Raw genomic sequence first — 18,345 nt, 5'->3', positions numbered from 1 at the left:
CCCGGCTTCGATCAGTGAGTTGAGGATTCGGCATTGCTGTGAGCTGTGGCATAGGCTGCAGGCTGCAGGTCCAATTCCGGTGCTAGCCTAGGAACTTCCATACGCTGCGGGTGCGGTCCTAAAACGAATAGATGGATAGATAGGTAGGTAGATGATAAATAAATGAAAGATCCCCACCCAAAATGAAGATTGTGGAATTCCCAAAACAAAGAGAAGATATTTAAGCTTCTCCTGGGTGAAATAGGTTACATTACAAAGGCAATACCTTAAAATTTCTAAAGGAAAAATTATCTTCAATCTAGAATTCATAGACAAATCAGCTTTGGGGGAAGAATAAACACATTTTAGAAATGGTGGCCCTTAGAAGCCACTGGACTTATGGTTTTACCACAGTAAAACTAGAGAGTAATCCAAGAAAGAGAAAGGTGGAAAATTCAAAACCCAAGAGAGTAAGGAAGGATATTTTCTGAACTCTTCTCTGAATTTTTCAATAATTCTATAATTAACATGCCTGATTTCAGAATGAGACAGTACCCTTGTGTCCTTGGAAAGTTTGATTTCAAGCCAAGAAAAGAAAATCCAGGGAGTTCCCATTGTGGTGCATTGGAAACGAATCTGACTAGTATCCCTAAGGATGCAGGTTCAATCCCTGGCCTCGCTCAGTGTGTCAGGGGTCCAGCCCTGCTGTGCCTGTGGTGTAGGCCCGCAACTCTAGCTCTGATTCAACCCCTGGCCTGGGAAATGCCGTATGCCTTGGGTGTGGCCTAAGAAAAGAAAGAAAAGAAAAGCCATAAGAATGGTTTGTCCATCGTGTCTAAGAAAGTGTTTTCCATTTCAAATTCTCTACTTCTTTTTTTTTTTTTTGCCTTTTAGGGCCACATCTGCGGCATACGGAGGTTCCCAGGCTGGGGTCCAATTGCAGCTACAGCTGCCAGCCTACACTAGAGCCACAACTCGGGATCCGAGCCGTGTCTGTGACCTACGCCACAGCTCACAGCCAGGCCGTTTCCTGGACCCACTGAGCGAGGCCAGGGATGGAACCCGCCACCTCGCGGTTCCCAGTCGGATTCATTTCCGCTGCGCCACAACAGGAACTCCCCTCAAATTCTCTGCTTCTTGATCACAGCTGTCTTCTTCCTACTTGACAGGTCTGATCGGATGTCATAAGAAATCAGTCTACTGGCACGTGATTGGAATGGGCACCAGCCCGGAAGTGCACTCCATTTTTCTTGAAGGCCACACGTTTCTCGTGAGGCACCATCGCCAGGCTTCCTTGGAGATCTCGCCACTAACTTTCCTCACTGCTCAGACATTCCTGATGGACCTTGGCCAGTTCCTACTGTTTTGTCATATCTCTTCCCACCACCATGGTAACGTGCACATCCCAGAAATGAGTGTTGTCAATATCCAGCTCTTCTTTTAATGGAATTTGCTGTCCACTGTTGTTAGACCTTCTGTGGCATAGAAAGGGTGGGTGTTAGCATTGTCCGCATTTTCTATAGCATGAAGATGAGACCGAGATTATCTCATAGACTTGCTGGAGGGCTTACCCCTAGGCACGGGCAGACCTGCTCTTAAAACCTTTTAACATGTGTCCTTGATTCTAAGTTGTACCTTTGCATGTTTTTGTGAACTTGGACTCTGTGTTGAACTGTATATCGGTACTAACATTTTTCTTGATAAACTCTTGCTAAAATCAATGGCTTGTATCATCATCCAACGGACTATGTGTAAAGTCATTAGGGGCCGGTCTGGCCTGGGCTTCCCAATGACGAAGACAGCCCGTTCCTCGAGCCTCCTCTTTCTAAAAGCCAGGGCACGATAAGCGCAGAGCCAGCTCCAGAAGGGAGGTACTCGTGCATATCATAAGAGCAAATGAGTGCGTCTCGAAAAAGGGGTAAAACACCCAGTGGAGGAGAGTCAGGCACAGCCCGCGGCAAGAGGCCAGAAAGCAGCGGATAGGCGGCGCGAGTGGGCACGGGAACACTTAGGAGAGGGCCTCGAAGGCCAGCAAGGCAGAGCAAAGTCACACGCCTTGAGGCGAGAGAGTCCCGTTGGGACCTGACCCTGCTTTGCCTGCCTCCAGGTGGCATGGAGGCTCACGTCAGAGTAGAAAGCTGCGCCGAGGAGCCCCAGCTGCGGAGGAAAGCTGATGAAGAGGAAGATTATGATGACAATTTGTACGACTCGGACATGGACGTGGTCCGGCTCGATGGTGACGACGTGTCTCCCTTTATCCAAATCCGCTCGGTTGCCAAGAAGCATCCCAAAACCTGGGTGCACTACATCTCTGCAGAGGAGGAGGACTGGGACTACGCCCCCGCGGTCCCCAGCCCCAGTGACAGGCGAGCCCCTTTTGACTCCTGGTGCTGTCGCTTCCCCATAAGGTAGAGAATCACAAGGCAAGGGCAGGAGCTCCCGCTGTGGCAAAACGGGACTGGCGGCTGCTTGGGAGCACTGGGACTCAGGTTTGATCCCCAGCCCAGCACAGTGGCTTAAGGATTCGGCGCTGCGGCTTAGGTCACAACTGCAGCTCAGATCTGATCCTTGGCCTGGGAGCTCCATATGCCGGGGGGGGGGGGGAATGAAAAAAAAAAGAAAAAAAAAAGGCAAGGAAATTCATCTGCTTGGAAATTAACGTAGCTGAGCCTTAAGAATGCCTGTCCTTTTCTCGCTCCTCTCCTTGATGAAATTGTATCAGCCATTTCCGAGTTGGATTTGAGCCATCTGTCCTCTACCTAGAATTCTCCCCTCCAACCTCTCATCTTTTTGTGTCTCATCCAGAAGTTATAAAAGTCTCTACTTGAACAGTGGTCCTCAGCGAATTGGTAGGAAATACAAAAAAGCTCGATTCGTCGCTTACACGGATGTAACATTTAAGACTCGTAAAGCTATTCCGTATGAATCAGGAATCCTGGGACCTTTACTTTATGGAGAAGTTGGAGACACACTTTTGGTAAGTTGAGGGTTTTGAGTTTTTTAAAACTTCACAATTCAGCCTTGTCTCTAATGGGCATGGTCTTTTAAAAATCATGAAAGTCACGCAAATAAAGGTAGATTCTAATTTTGTTTTAAAATATGAGTATATAGCAAACAAACTTAGTGCCACCCATGCAGCTTTGAAATACCCATTGCTTACACGTTCCCACACATCCTACAACTTTCCCCACTGGTTATGCAGGACGGGAATCAGCAGAATAAGGGCTGGGAGCCAAATTTATCTCTCTTTGGAGAGCCTGGGAACTTAGAAGGATTTTACATTTTTTAAGAGTTGTAAAGAAAAGAAGAGAAAGAATATGTGACAGGACTGAATGTCGCTCCCAAAGCCGAGAGCATTTACTGTTCACCCCTTTCCAGAAAGTGGTTCCTGACCCCTGATGTAAGGTGTGAACAATGCTTGTGCTGCAAAGAACAGAAAACTAAGTGAACAGAGGTTTTAGAAAATAGGTGGGTATTTGTTTTACAATCAGGACTGTCACGGCGTGTCAGGCAGAACTACACAGAGGGCAGCCGAGACCCACACTGCGCCAGCACCCAGGAGCAGAGGTCCAGACACTGCTGCCCACGGCACCGTGGTGCCAGAGCCACCCAGGAAGACACAAGACTGTCGAACACTGTCCGGGCCAATGCTCTTACTCTCAGGGAAGAGACAGAGCAAGCGGGGCTCCGGCAGCGTGGGCGGGGGCCGATGCACCCCTGCCTCCCGTGGCAGCAGAGGCCTCCCAGCACCTGCCGCGCTCAACTCCTGGAGACCGAAACGGGGAAAGGCGTGGGCCTCTGCTCCTGGTAAAGAGCTACTGCAGACCAGGGCGCACCCGCACGTGGCAGAGCAGGGTCAAGGGACTGCGCCCACGAGACGCCTCTCCGGACACGGCGTTTGACCAGCCGTTGCCAAAGTGCCTTTCCACAACTGGGTACCAATTCCTCCCCCACCGAGAGTATGTGGGTGCCTTTTCCTCCACATCATTGATGACCACGTATATTATAACCCTTCAGAAAATGTTGCAGTTGGATGAGCAACAGGGTAATATGTTGTCTTCATTTGCATTTCCCTGGTTAGGTGTGAAACTGCACTGGGTTTCATGTTTGTAGACCATTTATACGACACCCTCTGTGAAGTGCCTGCTTGTAAATTTTGTCGTTTTCTATTAAGGTGGCTGTCTCTTGCTTATATATTTCTAGAAGGCTTTATGCATGACAGATATAAGCCCATTGTTAGTCATCTTTCAAATATTTTTCCCAGTCTGTCCCTCGTACGTTACTCCTTTAGGATGGCTTTCGTCCTGTAAGGATTTTCAATCTTTATGTAGTCAGGATCCTTCATCAGTCTTTACATTTTGGGGGGATATCTTCATTTATGTTTTCTGCCTTGGAACCTCTTCCTTACCCACAAGACATTATAAACATAGTCCACTGTATTTTATTCCTTTACATTTACAGTTTTATTTTTACAGTAAGCATTTTAATTGCTCTGGAAGTTACTTTTGGGTATAGAGCATGGTGTCAAATAGGGATTTTTCCCAAGCGACAGCCAATTGGCCCAACCAATCCTTTTTTCACTCATTTAAAAATACCTTTCTTATTATATATTAAAATGTTAAAATCTGTTCTCTTTAACGGATCTGTTACCATACTGTTTTAATGATCGCTACCTTATAATATGTTTTGATATTTTTAAGGCAAGCTTTCCTCATTTTACTTCTTAAAACATTTTTTTGTCTTTATTTTCTTTAGGGCCGCACTCGTGGCATACGGAGGTTCCCAGGCTAGGGGTTGAATCAGAGCTGCAGCTGCTGGCCTACACCACAGCCATGGCAATGCTGGATCCTCAACCCACGGAACAAGGCCAGGGCTCGAACCCGAAACCTCATGGTTCCTAGTCAGACTCATTTCCACTGCGCCACAACGGGAACTCTGATAGGAGCTGATATTAACAGGAGAAAACATGGCCAGATATGCATATAGGTTGGTCAAGTTGATGGTGGGAGGATGAGGAATTTCTTCTCCCAGTGAAAAAAGAAGCACCTGAGACTGAGGATCAGGAAGCAAATATTAGTCAGCTAAGCGCGTGGGAAAGTGAATTTGTAGGAAAACATAGCAGGATAACTGGGTAGCTGGCGTGTCTGCTTGTGATTTATGGTCATGAATCTAAAGAGGCTCACTGCAGACATTTCATTCTGCTGCTTAGGTGCAGGCAAGGAATAGGCTGGCAGTGGGTTTTACCAAATGAGCGGGTTGAAGACCAGACTGCAAGTAGAAGTTGATTTTTTTATCCTCATATCATGCAACCTCAGATAAGAGGCCGGTTGATATACTCAGATTTCTTAAGTGCTGCTTCCATGCTATGACTCTTCTAGCCTTTCTCTCTTTCTTGGCCCCTGCGGTCATGCCCCTGCCATCACGCCCCTGCCATGCTTGCTTATGTCATTGTCAACCGTCCTCCTGGTCATGCCTGCTCCTCCATGCAAGATTCTTTCTTTCTGTCTGTCTGTCTTTCTTTCTTTCTTCCCTTTTACGGCCACACTGTGGCATATGGAGGGTCCCAGGCTAGGGATCAAATCAGAGCTGCAGCTGCCGGCCTACACCACAGCCACAGCAACACCAGATCCTTAACCCACTGAGGAATCCCTAACCCAGGGATCGAACCCACATCCTTATGGATACCAGTTGGGTTGGTTTTGCGGCTGAGCTGCAGTGGGAACTCCAGTTTTATTTTGGTTTTTTATCCTCCCCACCGTTGGGAATTCTGTGCCCTAAAGGTGGGAAAGGCTGAGGGAAGCAGCGTCCTGAGCAGACGGCCAAATTGCAACTCCTAGGGTGAGAAGGTGCAAGGAATTCTTCCCGAAGCAGGTAAAATACTTGTTTTTCTTTTTGATTTTGCCTGCAGCATGTGGAAGTTCCTGGGCCAGGGACTGAACTTGCACCACATTAGCGACCCAGGCCACAGAAGTGACAACGCTGGATCCTTAACCCACGAGGCCACTAGGAAACTCCCTAAAATAATCTCATATAGATGGGAAGGAGCCTTTCGTGAGAAACCTAAGTAGCTGTCTGAGCAATTTTATGAAAGGAACAAGAATTTGAGCTTTATTATCTAGGCTCAACCCCCTCTACCGTGGATACAAATCAGCTCTTATTTTCTGGAATTGGCCACACTTTTATTGTTGCTCCTAGTTGTCTTGGTTCTTGATCTCACATCGCATTTATACTTTCAGATTATATTTAAGAATAAAGCGAGCCGACCATATAACATCTACCCTCATGGAATCACTGATGTCAGCGCTTTGCACCCAGGGAGACTTCTAAAAGGTCAGTCTGACCTCGATTGCATAGACCTTACTTACCTGTGGATACAGATGCGGCCACAGCCTCAGTAACAACTCAAATCATGCACAGTTATCACCCCACCATCCTTATTCTCCTAAGTTTTATTTTATTTGAAAATGGCTTTATTTTGCTTTCACTGTTTTTATTTTGTTTTGTTTTGTTTTGCTTTTTAGGGCCGCACCCGCAGCATATGAAGGTTCCCAGGCTAGGGGTGTAATCGGAGCTGTGGCCACCGGCCTATACCGCAGCCACAGCCACTGCCACTTGGGGTCCGAGCCGCATCTGCAGGTCACACCACAGCTCAGGGCCATGCTGGATCCTTAACCCACTGAGCGAGGCCAGGGATCGAACCTGCAACTTCATGGTTCCTACCTGGGTTCGTTACTGCTGAGCCATGATGGGAACTCCTAATTTTACTTTCACTTTTGAAACATCTTTATGCTTTTATCAATACGGGAAAATAACAGCACACAAAAGGTAAACTAGCTAAATATATATGGCAATACTGTAATTTGCCTATAACAGCACTTAGATTAAGGAGCATAAAGAGAACCAAGAATTCTGGGTTGAGAGGGGTTCCTTTTTCATTTAGCACCTTTGAAATATTGTCTTACTGTCTTCTAACCTTTTCCAACAGCCACATATTCTTAGCTAGTTTACCTGTTCTGTGCCATTATTTTCATACATCTATATATATTTGGCCACACAGGAAGCATGTGGAAGTTCCTGGGCCAGGGATCAAACCCATGCCACGGCAGCGACTCAAGCCGCTGCAGTGACAACACTGGATCCCCAACGCACTGCACCACAAGAGAACTCCTATTTTCCTGTACTTTTGTTTATTTCGTGTTAGGGCTGCCTTGTGTAAACAGCCTGTATTGGTTTTGTTTTTGTGCCCAGTCTCTACCTTCCAATAGGAGATTTTATCTTAGTCACGCTTGTGTCACTGCTGATATATTCGTGTTACTACTGATGAATGTACATGCTTTACAGTAATTTTATATTTTTACTTACAATTATTTTACTCTTTTATTCTTTTAGTAAGTAGTTTTATTTGATATATATTTTTCCTTTTGGTAGATTGGATGTTATAAATATTCTTTCTACTCTTTAATTTGGGGTGAATATTTATTTCGTCAAAATAATACATGCTGAAAACTATGGAAAGGCTGTAAGCTCCATTCCCTAGAGGCATCCATTTTTAAGCCTTTCTGTTTTAGACTTTTGGGGATTATCTCTATACCTCGAAAAAATCATTTATATGCTACTCCTTTGCTTTTCAGATTTAAACTTTATATGTTGATTTTGTGTAAATGAGGATTTAGCATTGTGCTTCTTCCCACTCCAATCGTTTTAGACTTTTATCAGTGTTTTTAGTGCCTCGGCTGGCTATTATTAGAATTTAAGAAATATGCTGAACACCCACTTTTTATATCTTTATGATATTAGGTGCCAGTTAAAGGTACTAACAACACAGCCCTTTCCCGTTTCCCTCCTCTCTGCTTCCATTTCTCAGCTGCTGCCAGCCATGCCTTTACTTTTATAAAACTAAGGTTGAAAACATTTACAGGGAGTTCCCGTTGTGGCACAGTGGATAATGAATCTGACTAGGAACCATGAGGTTGAGGGTTCGACCCCTGGCCTCGCTCACTGGGTTAACGATCCGGCGTTGCCATGAGCTGACGTGACTCGGATCCTGTGTTGCTGTGGCTCTGGTGTAGGCCGGTGGCTATAGCTCTGATTGGACCCCTAGCCTGGGAACCTCCAAGTGTCACAAGAGTGGCCCCCAAAAAGGCAAAAAGACCAAAAAAAAATTTACATTTTGTACTATTATTTTAAATAAATTCTTGCTTTTACTATGTATCTATTCTGAACTTTAAAAAATGAAAACCCAGCATTTAAATTATTTTATTTTTTTGTCTTTTGTTTTCTTAAGGCCGCACCCACGGCATATGTAGGTTCCCAGGCTAGGGGGTCTAATCTGAGCTGTAGCCACCGGCCTAGCCACAGTCGCAGCAATGCCGGATCCTTCACCCACTGAGCAAGGGCAGGGATCGAATCTGCAACCTCATGGTTCCTAGTCAAATTCATTAACCGCTGTGCCACGATGGGAACTCCCGGCTTGTTACACTTCTAATCAAGCTCTTCTGGGGTTTGGCTGCGGGTAGGTTGGAAACATTTGAAAGACATGCCAATTCTGCCAGGAGAGACTTTCAAGTATAAATGGACAGTGACTGTGGAAGATGGGCCAACCAAGTCCGATCCTCGGTGCCTGACCCGCTACTACTCGAGCTCCATTAATCTAGAGAAAGATCTGGCTTCGGGACTCATTGGCCCTCTCCTCATCTGCTACAAAGAATCTGTAGACCAAAGAGGAAACCAGGTGAGCTTACCTCTTTCCCAGTGCCGGGTCTGAAGCTAAGAAGGAATGACGATGCATGTGAGCTTCAGACAACACGTCCTACGCTCTCTTGGTGTGTGTCTCCCTGTAGCCTGCAGAAAACATGGGAGTCTACAACATTCGCCACTGAAAGAAGTGAGCTGGGTTTCTCACTGCGCCACAGCAGTGACAACACTGCATCCCCAACCGCTGGGCCACCAGGGAACTCACTGCTTTTATCGAATTTAAGTTTGGTGTAATAAACTTGCCTGCTGGATGGATAGGAGTGCCTGGGCCCTAGATATTTCTATATAATACTCATTCTCAGTCTGAAATTACTCTCTGTAGGTGATCTTGCCCCCCCCCTTTTCTTTGTAGGGCCGCACCTGCGGCATATGGATGTATGTTCCCAGGCTGGGGGTCGAATCAGAGCTACAGCTGCCGGCCTACACCACAGCCACAGCAACACTGAATCCTTAAGCCACTGAGTGAGGCCAGGGATGGAACACGCATCCTCCTGGATAATTGTCAGGTTCCTTACTGCTAAGCCACAATGAGAGCTCCCAGATAGTGCCCCCCCCTTTTTTTTTGTCTTTTTGTCTTTTTAGGGCCGCACCCACAGCATGTGGAGGTTCCCAGGCTAGGGGTCTAATTGGAGCTGTAGCCACCGGTCTACGCCAGAGCCACAGCAACGCAGGATCCGAGCCCCATCTTCGACCTACACCACAGCTCATGGCAACGCCGGATCCTTAACCCACTGAGCAATCTCATGGTTCCTAGTCGGATCGTTTCCGCTGCGCCACCACAGGAACTCCAGTGCCCATTTTTACATGATCAATTACCACCTATTTTTCGATGACTCACAAATCTATATGCCAGCCTGGAGTCTCCCCTAGATGTCTCATTGTGGGTGACTCAGACACCTCAAGATGAACATATCTGCAGCATCTAGCACAGCAGTAGGAGTGCAATAAATATATGTTGAGGAAAATACAGGGAAATATATCAATATTTCAGAATATGGTCAGAATGTGGACCCCTTCTGTTTTAGAAAAATAAAGTTAAGTACTCTGATTTTTTAAAAAGCTTCATTCTTCACAAAACTCATGGTTGGCTCCAGAATAACTCATTGCCATATTGCTGAGGCTTGAGTACATGTCCATTTTGTTACTTAGGATACATAGGATTCCTACTGGTCTGAAAACACTTTGTGACTTTAATGCAGGGAAAACACGAGGCGCACAAACCCAGAGAGGCATAAGTACTTGTCCTGACTAACTTTTCTGAATTATGCTTTTCCCATCAGTTTTTTGAAGAGGACTGAGATGTACCTGTATTCTGCAATCTCCTGCCCTCAGCATTTTGGTTTCTGCAGTCATAGGTCATACAGTAAATCTTGGCAGCTTCAACTAGCAAGTGACTAACTCATAACCTTGCTTCCTGTGAAAACTCCTCCTCTGAAAAAAACTTGAAAGTCTGTAAACAGAAAACTTAAGAAGTATTGGACTTAGTTAACATTTTATCATTCATCTTAGCTTGGTCATTTGATTTCTGTTTGGTATTTTTAGTTTTTTATGGATTGGCAGCCTTGCGAAAGGGCATTTGGTAGCTGAAAGTTCAGGGAAAGCATTACTCTTCCTTGACTAAATTGTTTAAGAAAGACATTGAATAGTCACTTGAATCTTTAGAAAGTGAAAATTCTATAATCTGAATACGGAAGGAATGAAGAAAATCAGCCAGCATGTGGCCTTGGATCCAGAAGGAACAAGTTTAATGGGTCCGGTCACCCTCTTGCCCTCCTCACTGCTCTCGGCACCCGCCCCCACTCCCAGGTCCTGAGAGCAATGGAATTGAACCAGAGGCTTATAGGTGTGTTGCATGTGTGCCATCATAGATCACTCATTTCCCGGGACAGGGATTGAATCCAAGCCACAGGGACTGACCTACGCCAACTTCTGACACACGCATAAGATTCTGGGCCAAGTTTGAGATGATATGGACCTGCCTCTGACCTCAGCAATATAACCAGGGCTTTCAGTGAACTAATTAATTTTTTAGGCTGATATTCAATCCTGGAACTAGTTCCTATCAAAGCGACCCAGAGAGACAGAGCCCAGCTGATCACAAGTGGGTAGGGGCACATCTCAGGCTTCAACAGACAAAAGCTCTTTAGTAATCTGAGGCTAGTGTCATATTCCTGGCATGTTTTTCTTTCTCTCAATGCCCATAATTAATAGATGATGTCAGACAAGAGAAACGTCATCCTGTTTTCTGTATTCGATGAGAATCAAAGCTGGTACCTCGCAGAGAATATTCAGCGCTTCCTCCCCAATCCGGATGGATTACAGCCCCAGGATCCAGAGTTCCAAGCTTCTAACATCATGCACAGTAAGTAAAGCAGCCCTTGAGTCCAGTGGGCAATGGATCAAGGGAAACTTAAGCCATAAACCGATTTACAGTGAATGCATTCATTCGTATGCCATGCAAGAGTCATATTTCCTTAAAAACTGTTACATATGAATATATGCAATTTTATATAAATGTATAAATATGATCAGATAATGAATATATTTTCTTTAGAAGGCATCTTCAAATGTTCAGAGACGTTTATTTTTAAAGGATAAATAAAAAAAGACACACAGTTTTCATTTACTCAAACAAACGTAAGTCATCCTTAATGCAAAATACACTCAGTTGGTAAATTACACGTGAAATAAAAGGGGATGCATTTGTCCCTTGATAAAACAATTGCCAGCTATAACAATTCAGCAGTCAAATTAACATATTGTACATTGTTTAAAAACCGACCTCTTTTTTCCGGCTTTATTGAGGTACAATTGACAAATTAAAACTATATATATTTGTGGCTCAGCGGTAATGAACCCAACTAGTATCCATGAAGTTGCTGGTTCGATCCGTGGCCTCGCTCAGTGGGTTAAGGATCCAGCGTGGCGGTGAGTTGGGGTGTCGGTTGGCAGCTGCAGCTTCGATTTGACCCCTAGCCTGGGAACCTCCATATGCCACAGGTGTGGCCCTACAAAGCAAAAAACAAAAACAAGCTCTACCTATTCGAAGTGGACAACATGATCTGCTTGATGTTTACTTGGCTTCCCATTTTGCATCCAGGTAGCCCGTGTTAAAACACATTCTTCCATGATTATATATCCATGTATGAACATATACGTTGTATTAGTCCCCTAGGCTTTGCCATAACGAAGTACCACTGACTGAGTGGCTTCCACTGTAGACATTTCTTGCCTCATGATTCTAGAAGTCAGCGGTCAAGGCGTCTCCTTGGCTTGTAGATGGCCATCTTGCTGTGTCCTCACAAGGTTGTCCCTCTGTATGTGTCTCTGTCTAGATGAACACACAAATCGGAATGGTCAAAAATGTGACAAAAGTTTTCAATCTCACTACAGAGGGATGCAAAGTAGAAAACCACTGCGATGGCACTTTATATCTATCAGCCGGCCCAAATTAGAAGACAATTACTGGTGGGCTTGTGAGTAAAAGATTATCCTACGGAGGCAGGATAGGTGGGCTCAGGACAAACATTTACAAGCAGCCGCCTGTCTGTACTTGAGGCTGGAAATAACACCCGCACAAGGCACACACGGGGTACTCGTCCTCTGTGAACCTGTGAAACAGGGGTAACGACACGATCAAAAGAGGGGCCGAGCCCTGCTCGGGCAGAGGAACAAAGAGGCCACCTCCTGCCTCCGCTCAGGGCCACAGAGACCCCTCCGGGTCCGAAAGGGAGGGGGCGCCAGGCCCTAAGAGGTCCAGATAAGCTTCCCGCCACGCCTTGCTTTCGAATCCATCTGGGCCAAAAGAAGCACAGGCAGGCGGGGGAGGGCCCTGGGCTGGTCAGGTGCCAAGGCAAGATAACTGGCCAAAGGAAAACAAAGGCCCAGAAGGCCTGCCCCGTGCAAGTGACTTAAAGCACCGCTCAGGCCGCTCCTCTGGGTGTGTGTTCCTGCTTTGCTTCTGCCTTAGACAAACAGACCCTTCTCCGGGTGCTCTCCCACAGGCTGTGCTGTGTCTCTAACAAGAAACTTTACCTGTTTGTCCAGCCTTTGCCTCCTTGAAACATTCTTGCTTTCAACAGGCCTCCAGCTCGCCTAGGGGCCAAGATTCCTGATTTTCACCTGGGCTGCCCAGGTTCCATTCCTGAGCAGAGAATTAAGATCTCGCTCCAAGCCATCACTCGGTAATGTCTCTCTGAGATCATTATAACGCTACTGGCTAACTAGCACGCCCTTAACATTAAAAATGTATATGCCTTCTGGAGTTCTGGTTCTGGTTAAGACGGAAGAACACATGTCGCCCTGTCTGTCCCACTGAACACAACCGTTTTTAGTTGCACATTCAGTAGGACAGTTAATGATTTTTTTCCCTAACAGAATGCATGGAGGAGCTGTTTAAGAACCCCGAAAATTAGTTGGCAGCAGGCAAATTGGGAAAGGAAATGAGAAAGATTTAAAAGCATGCAGGTTGGAAGTAAAGAAATAAAACTGAGTATGACCTGAATATCTACATAGAAAATCTCATGAACTCCACAAAAAAAGCACCTAGAAGTAATTTAAGTGAGTTTAGTATGGCTGCAGAATGCAAAACCCACATATAAAAAAAGTCAATCATGGAGTTCCCATTGTGGCTCAGTGGGTTAAGAACTCAACTAGTATCCAGGAGGATGTGGGTTGAGCCCCGGCCTTGCTCAGTGGGTTAAGGATCTGGCGCTGCCACAAGCTGCCGTGTAGGTCACAGACACAGCTAGGATCTAGCATCGCTGTGGCTATGGCTGTGGTGCAGTCCACAGCTGCAGCTTCGATTTGACCCCTAGCTCAGGAAATTTCGTACGCTACAGATGCAGCCCTAAAAAGAAGAATAAGTAAACAAACATTTAAAAAATAAAAAATAAAACATCAGTCATGCGTCTATATAACAACAGCCAACTACTGGAGATCTAAATTACAAAAATAATACCATTTATAATAGCCTCAAAAAAAGAAATACTTAGGCATAAATCTAACAAAACACATGCAGGATGTGCACACTGAAAATTACAAATGATGCAAGAAATTTGAAAAGACGCAGACAGGTGGGGAGACACACGGTGTTCACAGATTGGAAGACTCAATGGAGTGAAGGCGTCGCTCTCCCCAAACAGACCTATAGATTGAAAGCAATTCCTATTACAATCCCAGCAGGATTTTTTTGATGGTAGGTAAAAGTATTTTATAAAATTTATATGGAAAAGCAAAGGAACTAGCATAGCCACAACAATTTTGAAAAAGAAAAATTGGAGTTCTCATCATGGCTTAGTGGTTCACAAACTCGACTGGTATCCATGAGGACTCGGGTTCAATTCCCTGGCCTTGCTCAGTGGGTTGAGGATCCAGCGTGGCCGTGAGCTGTGGTGGAGGTCACAGATGCAGCTCGGATCTGGCATTGCTGTGGCTGTGGTGTAGGCCGGCGGCTACAGCTCGGATTGGACCCCCAGCCTGGAACCTCCATATGCCGCAGGTGCGGCCCTAAAATGACAAAAGACAAAAAAAACAGAAAAAGAAAAATTAAGTTGGAGGACTCATACTACCTGATTTTAAGACTTACTCTAAAGCTACAGTAACCAAGATAGCCTTGTATTCACCAAGATGCATGGCACAGTGCAGAAACAGACACACACACACAGCTGACTGATTTTTTTCTAAGTTGAGAGTTATGTTTTATTTGGTGGACAAAACCGAGGACTTAAGCCCAGGAGGCAGCATCTCAGGTAACCCTGAGAAAAGTACTCTGAGGAGGTGCGGGGGGAAGCTGGGATGTCTGGGAGTTTTGCAACAAAGGGCAGGTAGAACAAAAGAGAATAACAGAAAACTAGATCTCTCAGCTGTCTGGGGCCAGAATCCTCAGTGGGTTAAGATCCCAACATAGTGTCTATAAGGATCCAGAGTTGCTGTGAGCTGCAGTGTGGGTTGCAGATGTGGCTCGGATCCCGGGTTGCTATGGCTGTGGTGTAGGCCGGCAGCTGCAGCTCCAATTCGACCCCTAGCCTGGGAACTCCCATATGCCACAGGGGTGGCCCTGAAAAAACAAAAACAAAAAAGCCAAAAACAAAACAGTGAGGTAGCTGTCCATGTCTATTTTAATAGCCCAAATAAAACAGAACAGACGATATTAACTGTGCTAGTGAATGCAGAGCAACAGGCACCCTCATTGTGGAAGATGGTTTGGCAGTTATAACGTTGTACTTACCGTATGATCCAGCAATCCCACTCCTGGGATTCCATTTCACCCTAGAGAATGAAAACTTATGCTCACATAAAAACTTGTCTCTCTGTATACATACATATATATATATATATATATATATATATATATATACACAGCCCCTCTGGCCATACTGCTAAAACTTGGAAATAATCAGAGCTCCTGGAGCCAGCTCCTGACCCCTGCGCCTCGAGCCAGGGGCTCCCTGCCAAGGGGCTGGAAGAAGGCGCCACAGGAGTGGGGGGAGAAAAGCCCCGAGCAGGAATCTGCCGCTTAGGAGGAGCCAGCGTGGATCTGTGCGGAGACCCTGGGAGGCCCTGGCCTCGGGGCGGCCCTCTTCTTTGGCGACCAGTTGGCAGGCTCGCCTCTTTAGCCGGCTCCAGCCCCTGGAGACCATGAACAACGGGGAGCTCCCGGAGGAGGCGAAGAGCAGAACGTTAGGAAGAAAAAATGAAAGCCTTTGTCCCGGAGCTGAGGAAGTGAGGTTGCCCCGACGCCAGGGACCCAGGAGGTCCGTTTCTCTTTTCTGCACACCCGGCCTGCCTGTCGCTCTGCTTTCCCAGCCGCCACTGGCTTGGAAAACGCTTTCTCTTTAGCTTTTGGTAAAACTGGGTGTGAAGCGTTTTTAAGCGCTATAGCCCCGGGCTTGGGCCATTTGGGGCAGATATTTAAGGGAGACCGCCTTGGGTCTTTCCTTTTCATGAGGAATTACGGAGCTGTGAGTTTTGGAAACTCAGCTTGTGGGGTTTTGTTTTCATTTGTTTGTTTTTTTAGGGCCGAACCCGGGGCATATGGAAGTTCCCAGGCTAGGGGGGTCGAATCCAAGCTACAGTTGCCGGCCTACACCAGAGCCACAGCAACGCGGGATCCAAGCCGCATCTGCAGCCTACACCGCAGCTTACGGCAACGCCGGATCCTTAACCCACTGAGCAAGGCCAGGGATCCAGCCCACTTCCTCATGGATACCAGTTGGGTTCCTTACCACTGAGCCACCAAGGGCACTCCTAGTTCGTGGTTTTTATTCGGGCAGGTTTTGGACTCCAAATCATTTTTATCCCGTGGAGAAAACGCAATGAGGTAGAAAAGAAAAGGGGGGAAACTTTATCTCCCATCTTTATCTTTAGCTTCTTGCAAATGGGGCTCCGCGGAATAAATCTGATAATGTTTTATAGCAACGGAGGCTCAGAAATAATCAAACATCCTCCAATAGGACAATGGTTAAACCAGCTGTGCTGCGTCCATACAATGGAGCCCAGTCAGCGGAAGAACAGCAGCTTTCCGAAGCGGGAGAAGTCGGGCCGCGGGCGGGAAGCTGGGCGGGGACCCGGGCGGGGACCCAGCAAATGAGACGCGAACCTTGGCGGCGGCGGGCGGGGAGGTCCCCCGGTGGAGGCCCCGCCCCCGGTGGAGGCCCCGCCCCCGGTGGAGGCCCCGCCCCCGGTGGAGGCCCCGCCCCCGGTGGAGGCCCCGCCCCCGGTGGAGGCCCCGCCCCCGGTGGAGGCCCCGCCCCCGGTGGAGGCCCCGCCCCCGAGCGCCTGCGCGGACCCGCCGTGGTCACCATTGGAGACGGCGGCGGCGTCAGGGTCGGCTGTTTGTGCCTGCGGGGAGACCTCCGCGCTGTGAATGACCAGTGACGGGCTTCTGTGAGTCTTATGCTTTTCTGTAAACTTCCCCTCAAAAGTGTTTCATAAACGGAAAAGCATTTTTGTATTTAGAGGAAGAAAATAAATTAACGGGCAATAAGAAAAGAATTTTGGGAAGAATAGACTTTTCTAAAAGTTGACAATTTTTTTTTAACCTTTTTAGGGCCGCACCCATGGCACATGGAGGTCCCCAGGCTAGGGGTCCAATCGGAGCTGTAGCCACCAGCCTACACCAGAGCCACAGCAACTCAGCATCCGAGCCAAGTCTGCGACTTACACCACAGCTCACGGCAACGCCGGATCCTTAACCCACTGTGTGAGGCCAGGGATCGAACCTGTGTCCTCAAGGATGGTGGTCAGATTCGTTTCCACTGAGCCACGACAGGAACTCTGAAAAGTTTAATGTAATTTAATTTATCTGCACAAGCACATATCCTTGACATTTATCCAAAAGCAAACTCCTAAGAGTTTTGGGTTTTAGGGGTTTTTTGTTTGTTTGTTTTTGGTCCCACGCCAGCATGTGGACGTTCCCAGGCCTGGGATCAAACCCGCACCACAGCAGTGACCAGAGCTGCTGCAGTGACAACACCAGAACCTTAACCCGCTGTGCCACAAGAGAACTGCCACTTAAGGGTTTATCGGCCTCTTCTAATGAGATGATTTCACAAAAAGAGGAAAACCTTACAAAGAGCTGCCATTAGGTAAAGGGATGGTGTGAACAGAAAGGACAAGAAGCCATTTTTTTTTTCAGTTGCTATTGGATGCAAAGTCTGTCCTAACCCCCTGGACTGAAATCTGATTTTTTTGGAGTTTTTTCCAACTGGATATGTTAGGTTCAAAATTAAGATTAGTAGAAAAGATAAGCAAAAATGAGTTAAGAAAGAATCTTTAGGGAGTTCCTTTTGTGGCTCAGCAGGTTAAGAACCCAACATAGTATCCATAAGGATGCATGTTCGATCCCTGGCCTCACTCTATGGTTAAGGATTCCGTGTTGCCGTGAGCTGTGGTGTAGGTGGCAGACGCGGCTTGCATCCGGCGTTGCTGTGGCTGTAGTGTAGGCTGGCGGCTACAGCTCCAATTAGACCCCTAGCCTGGGAACCTCCATATGGCTCGGGTGAGGACCTAGAAAAGGCAAAAAGACAAAGAAAAAAAAGGAGTTTGGAGGAAATATTGCTAGATATGAAAATGTAATGGACTACATTAATTTTAAACATTTATAGAAATATATGGACATGTGATAACCTCTAACACAAGCCAAATATTTTAAAATAATAATAACAAGCTGGAGAGCAACTGTGAAGTTTCTTAAATGTCTTATCTTTTAATAAATGTCAGGCTAAAAACTTTTTTTAGATGCATTGGTAGATATTCATTTTGATCACTCAATCAAGGAGATTTCCTTCTGTTTTTTCCTCTGTGTAGTTATTATTTTTCTCCTTGCAACTAATAAACAGTCTGTAGGGAGATGGTGTGAGACCGTATGCTCCTCAGCAAACTGCCGTCACCCTATCACCTCTAAGTCTCTCATTACCACAGTGGTCGGTGAGGCCCCTCACCTCGAGATCATAACCTAGCTGCTCCAGTACTGACCATTTACTTTTTTGGAAGGTATAATGTCATTTCTTCTTGGGAATAAGGTAACAGATGCAACACATAATCATGTCTTATCATATCACGACAAGCCGAAAGAACGCACCCAGCTACTGCTAAAACCTTGTTTTGGCT

The 18,345-nt window shown here is 46.4% G+C and overlaps 1 protein-coding gene across 1 annotated transcript in view; it reads left to right on the top strand.

Annotated features, from left to right (window-relative positions):
* The window catches only part of F8 (coagulation factor VIII), an 85,524-nt gene that overhangs the window by 24,274 nt on the left and 42,905 nt on the right, over positions 1 to 18,345 (top strand). Inside the window, 6 exon segments of the mRNA NM_214167.2 lie at positions 1,149 to 1,370; positions 2,087 to 2,345; positions 2,785 to 2,956; positions 6,216 to 6,309; positions 8,496 to 8,710; positions 10,945 to 11,095. Of these exon segments, the coding sequence (NP_999332.2) occupies positions 1,149 to 1,370; positions 2,087 to 2,345; positions 2,785 to 2,956; positions 6,216 to 6,309; positions 8,496 to 8,710; positions 10,945 to 11,095 (1,113 nt within the window).

This window comes from Sus scrofa, chromosome X (genome assembly GCF_000003025.6).
Source record: "Sus scrofa isolate TJ Tabasco breed Duroc chromosome X, Sscrofa11.1, whole genome shotgun sequence".
Classification (NCBI taxonomy): domain Eukaryota; kingdom Metazoa; phylum Chordata; class Mammalia; order Artiodactyla; family Suidae; genus Sus; species Sus scrofa.
This window is presented reverse-complemented; position numbering and strand designations above follow the sequence as displayed.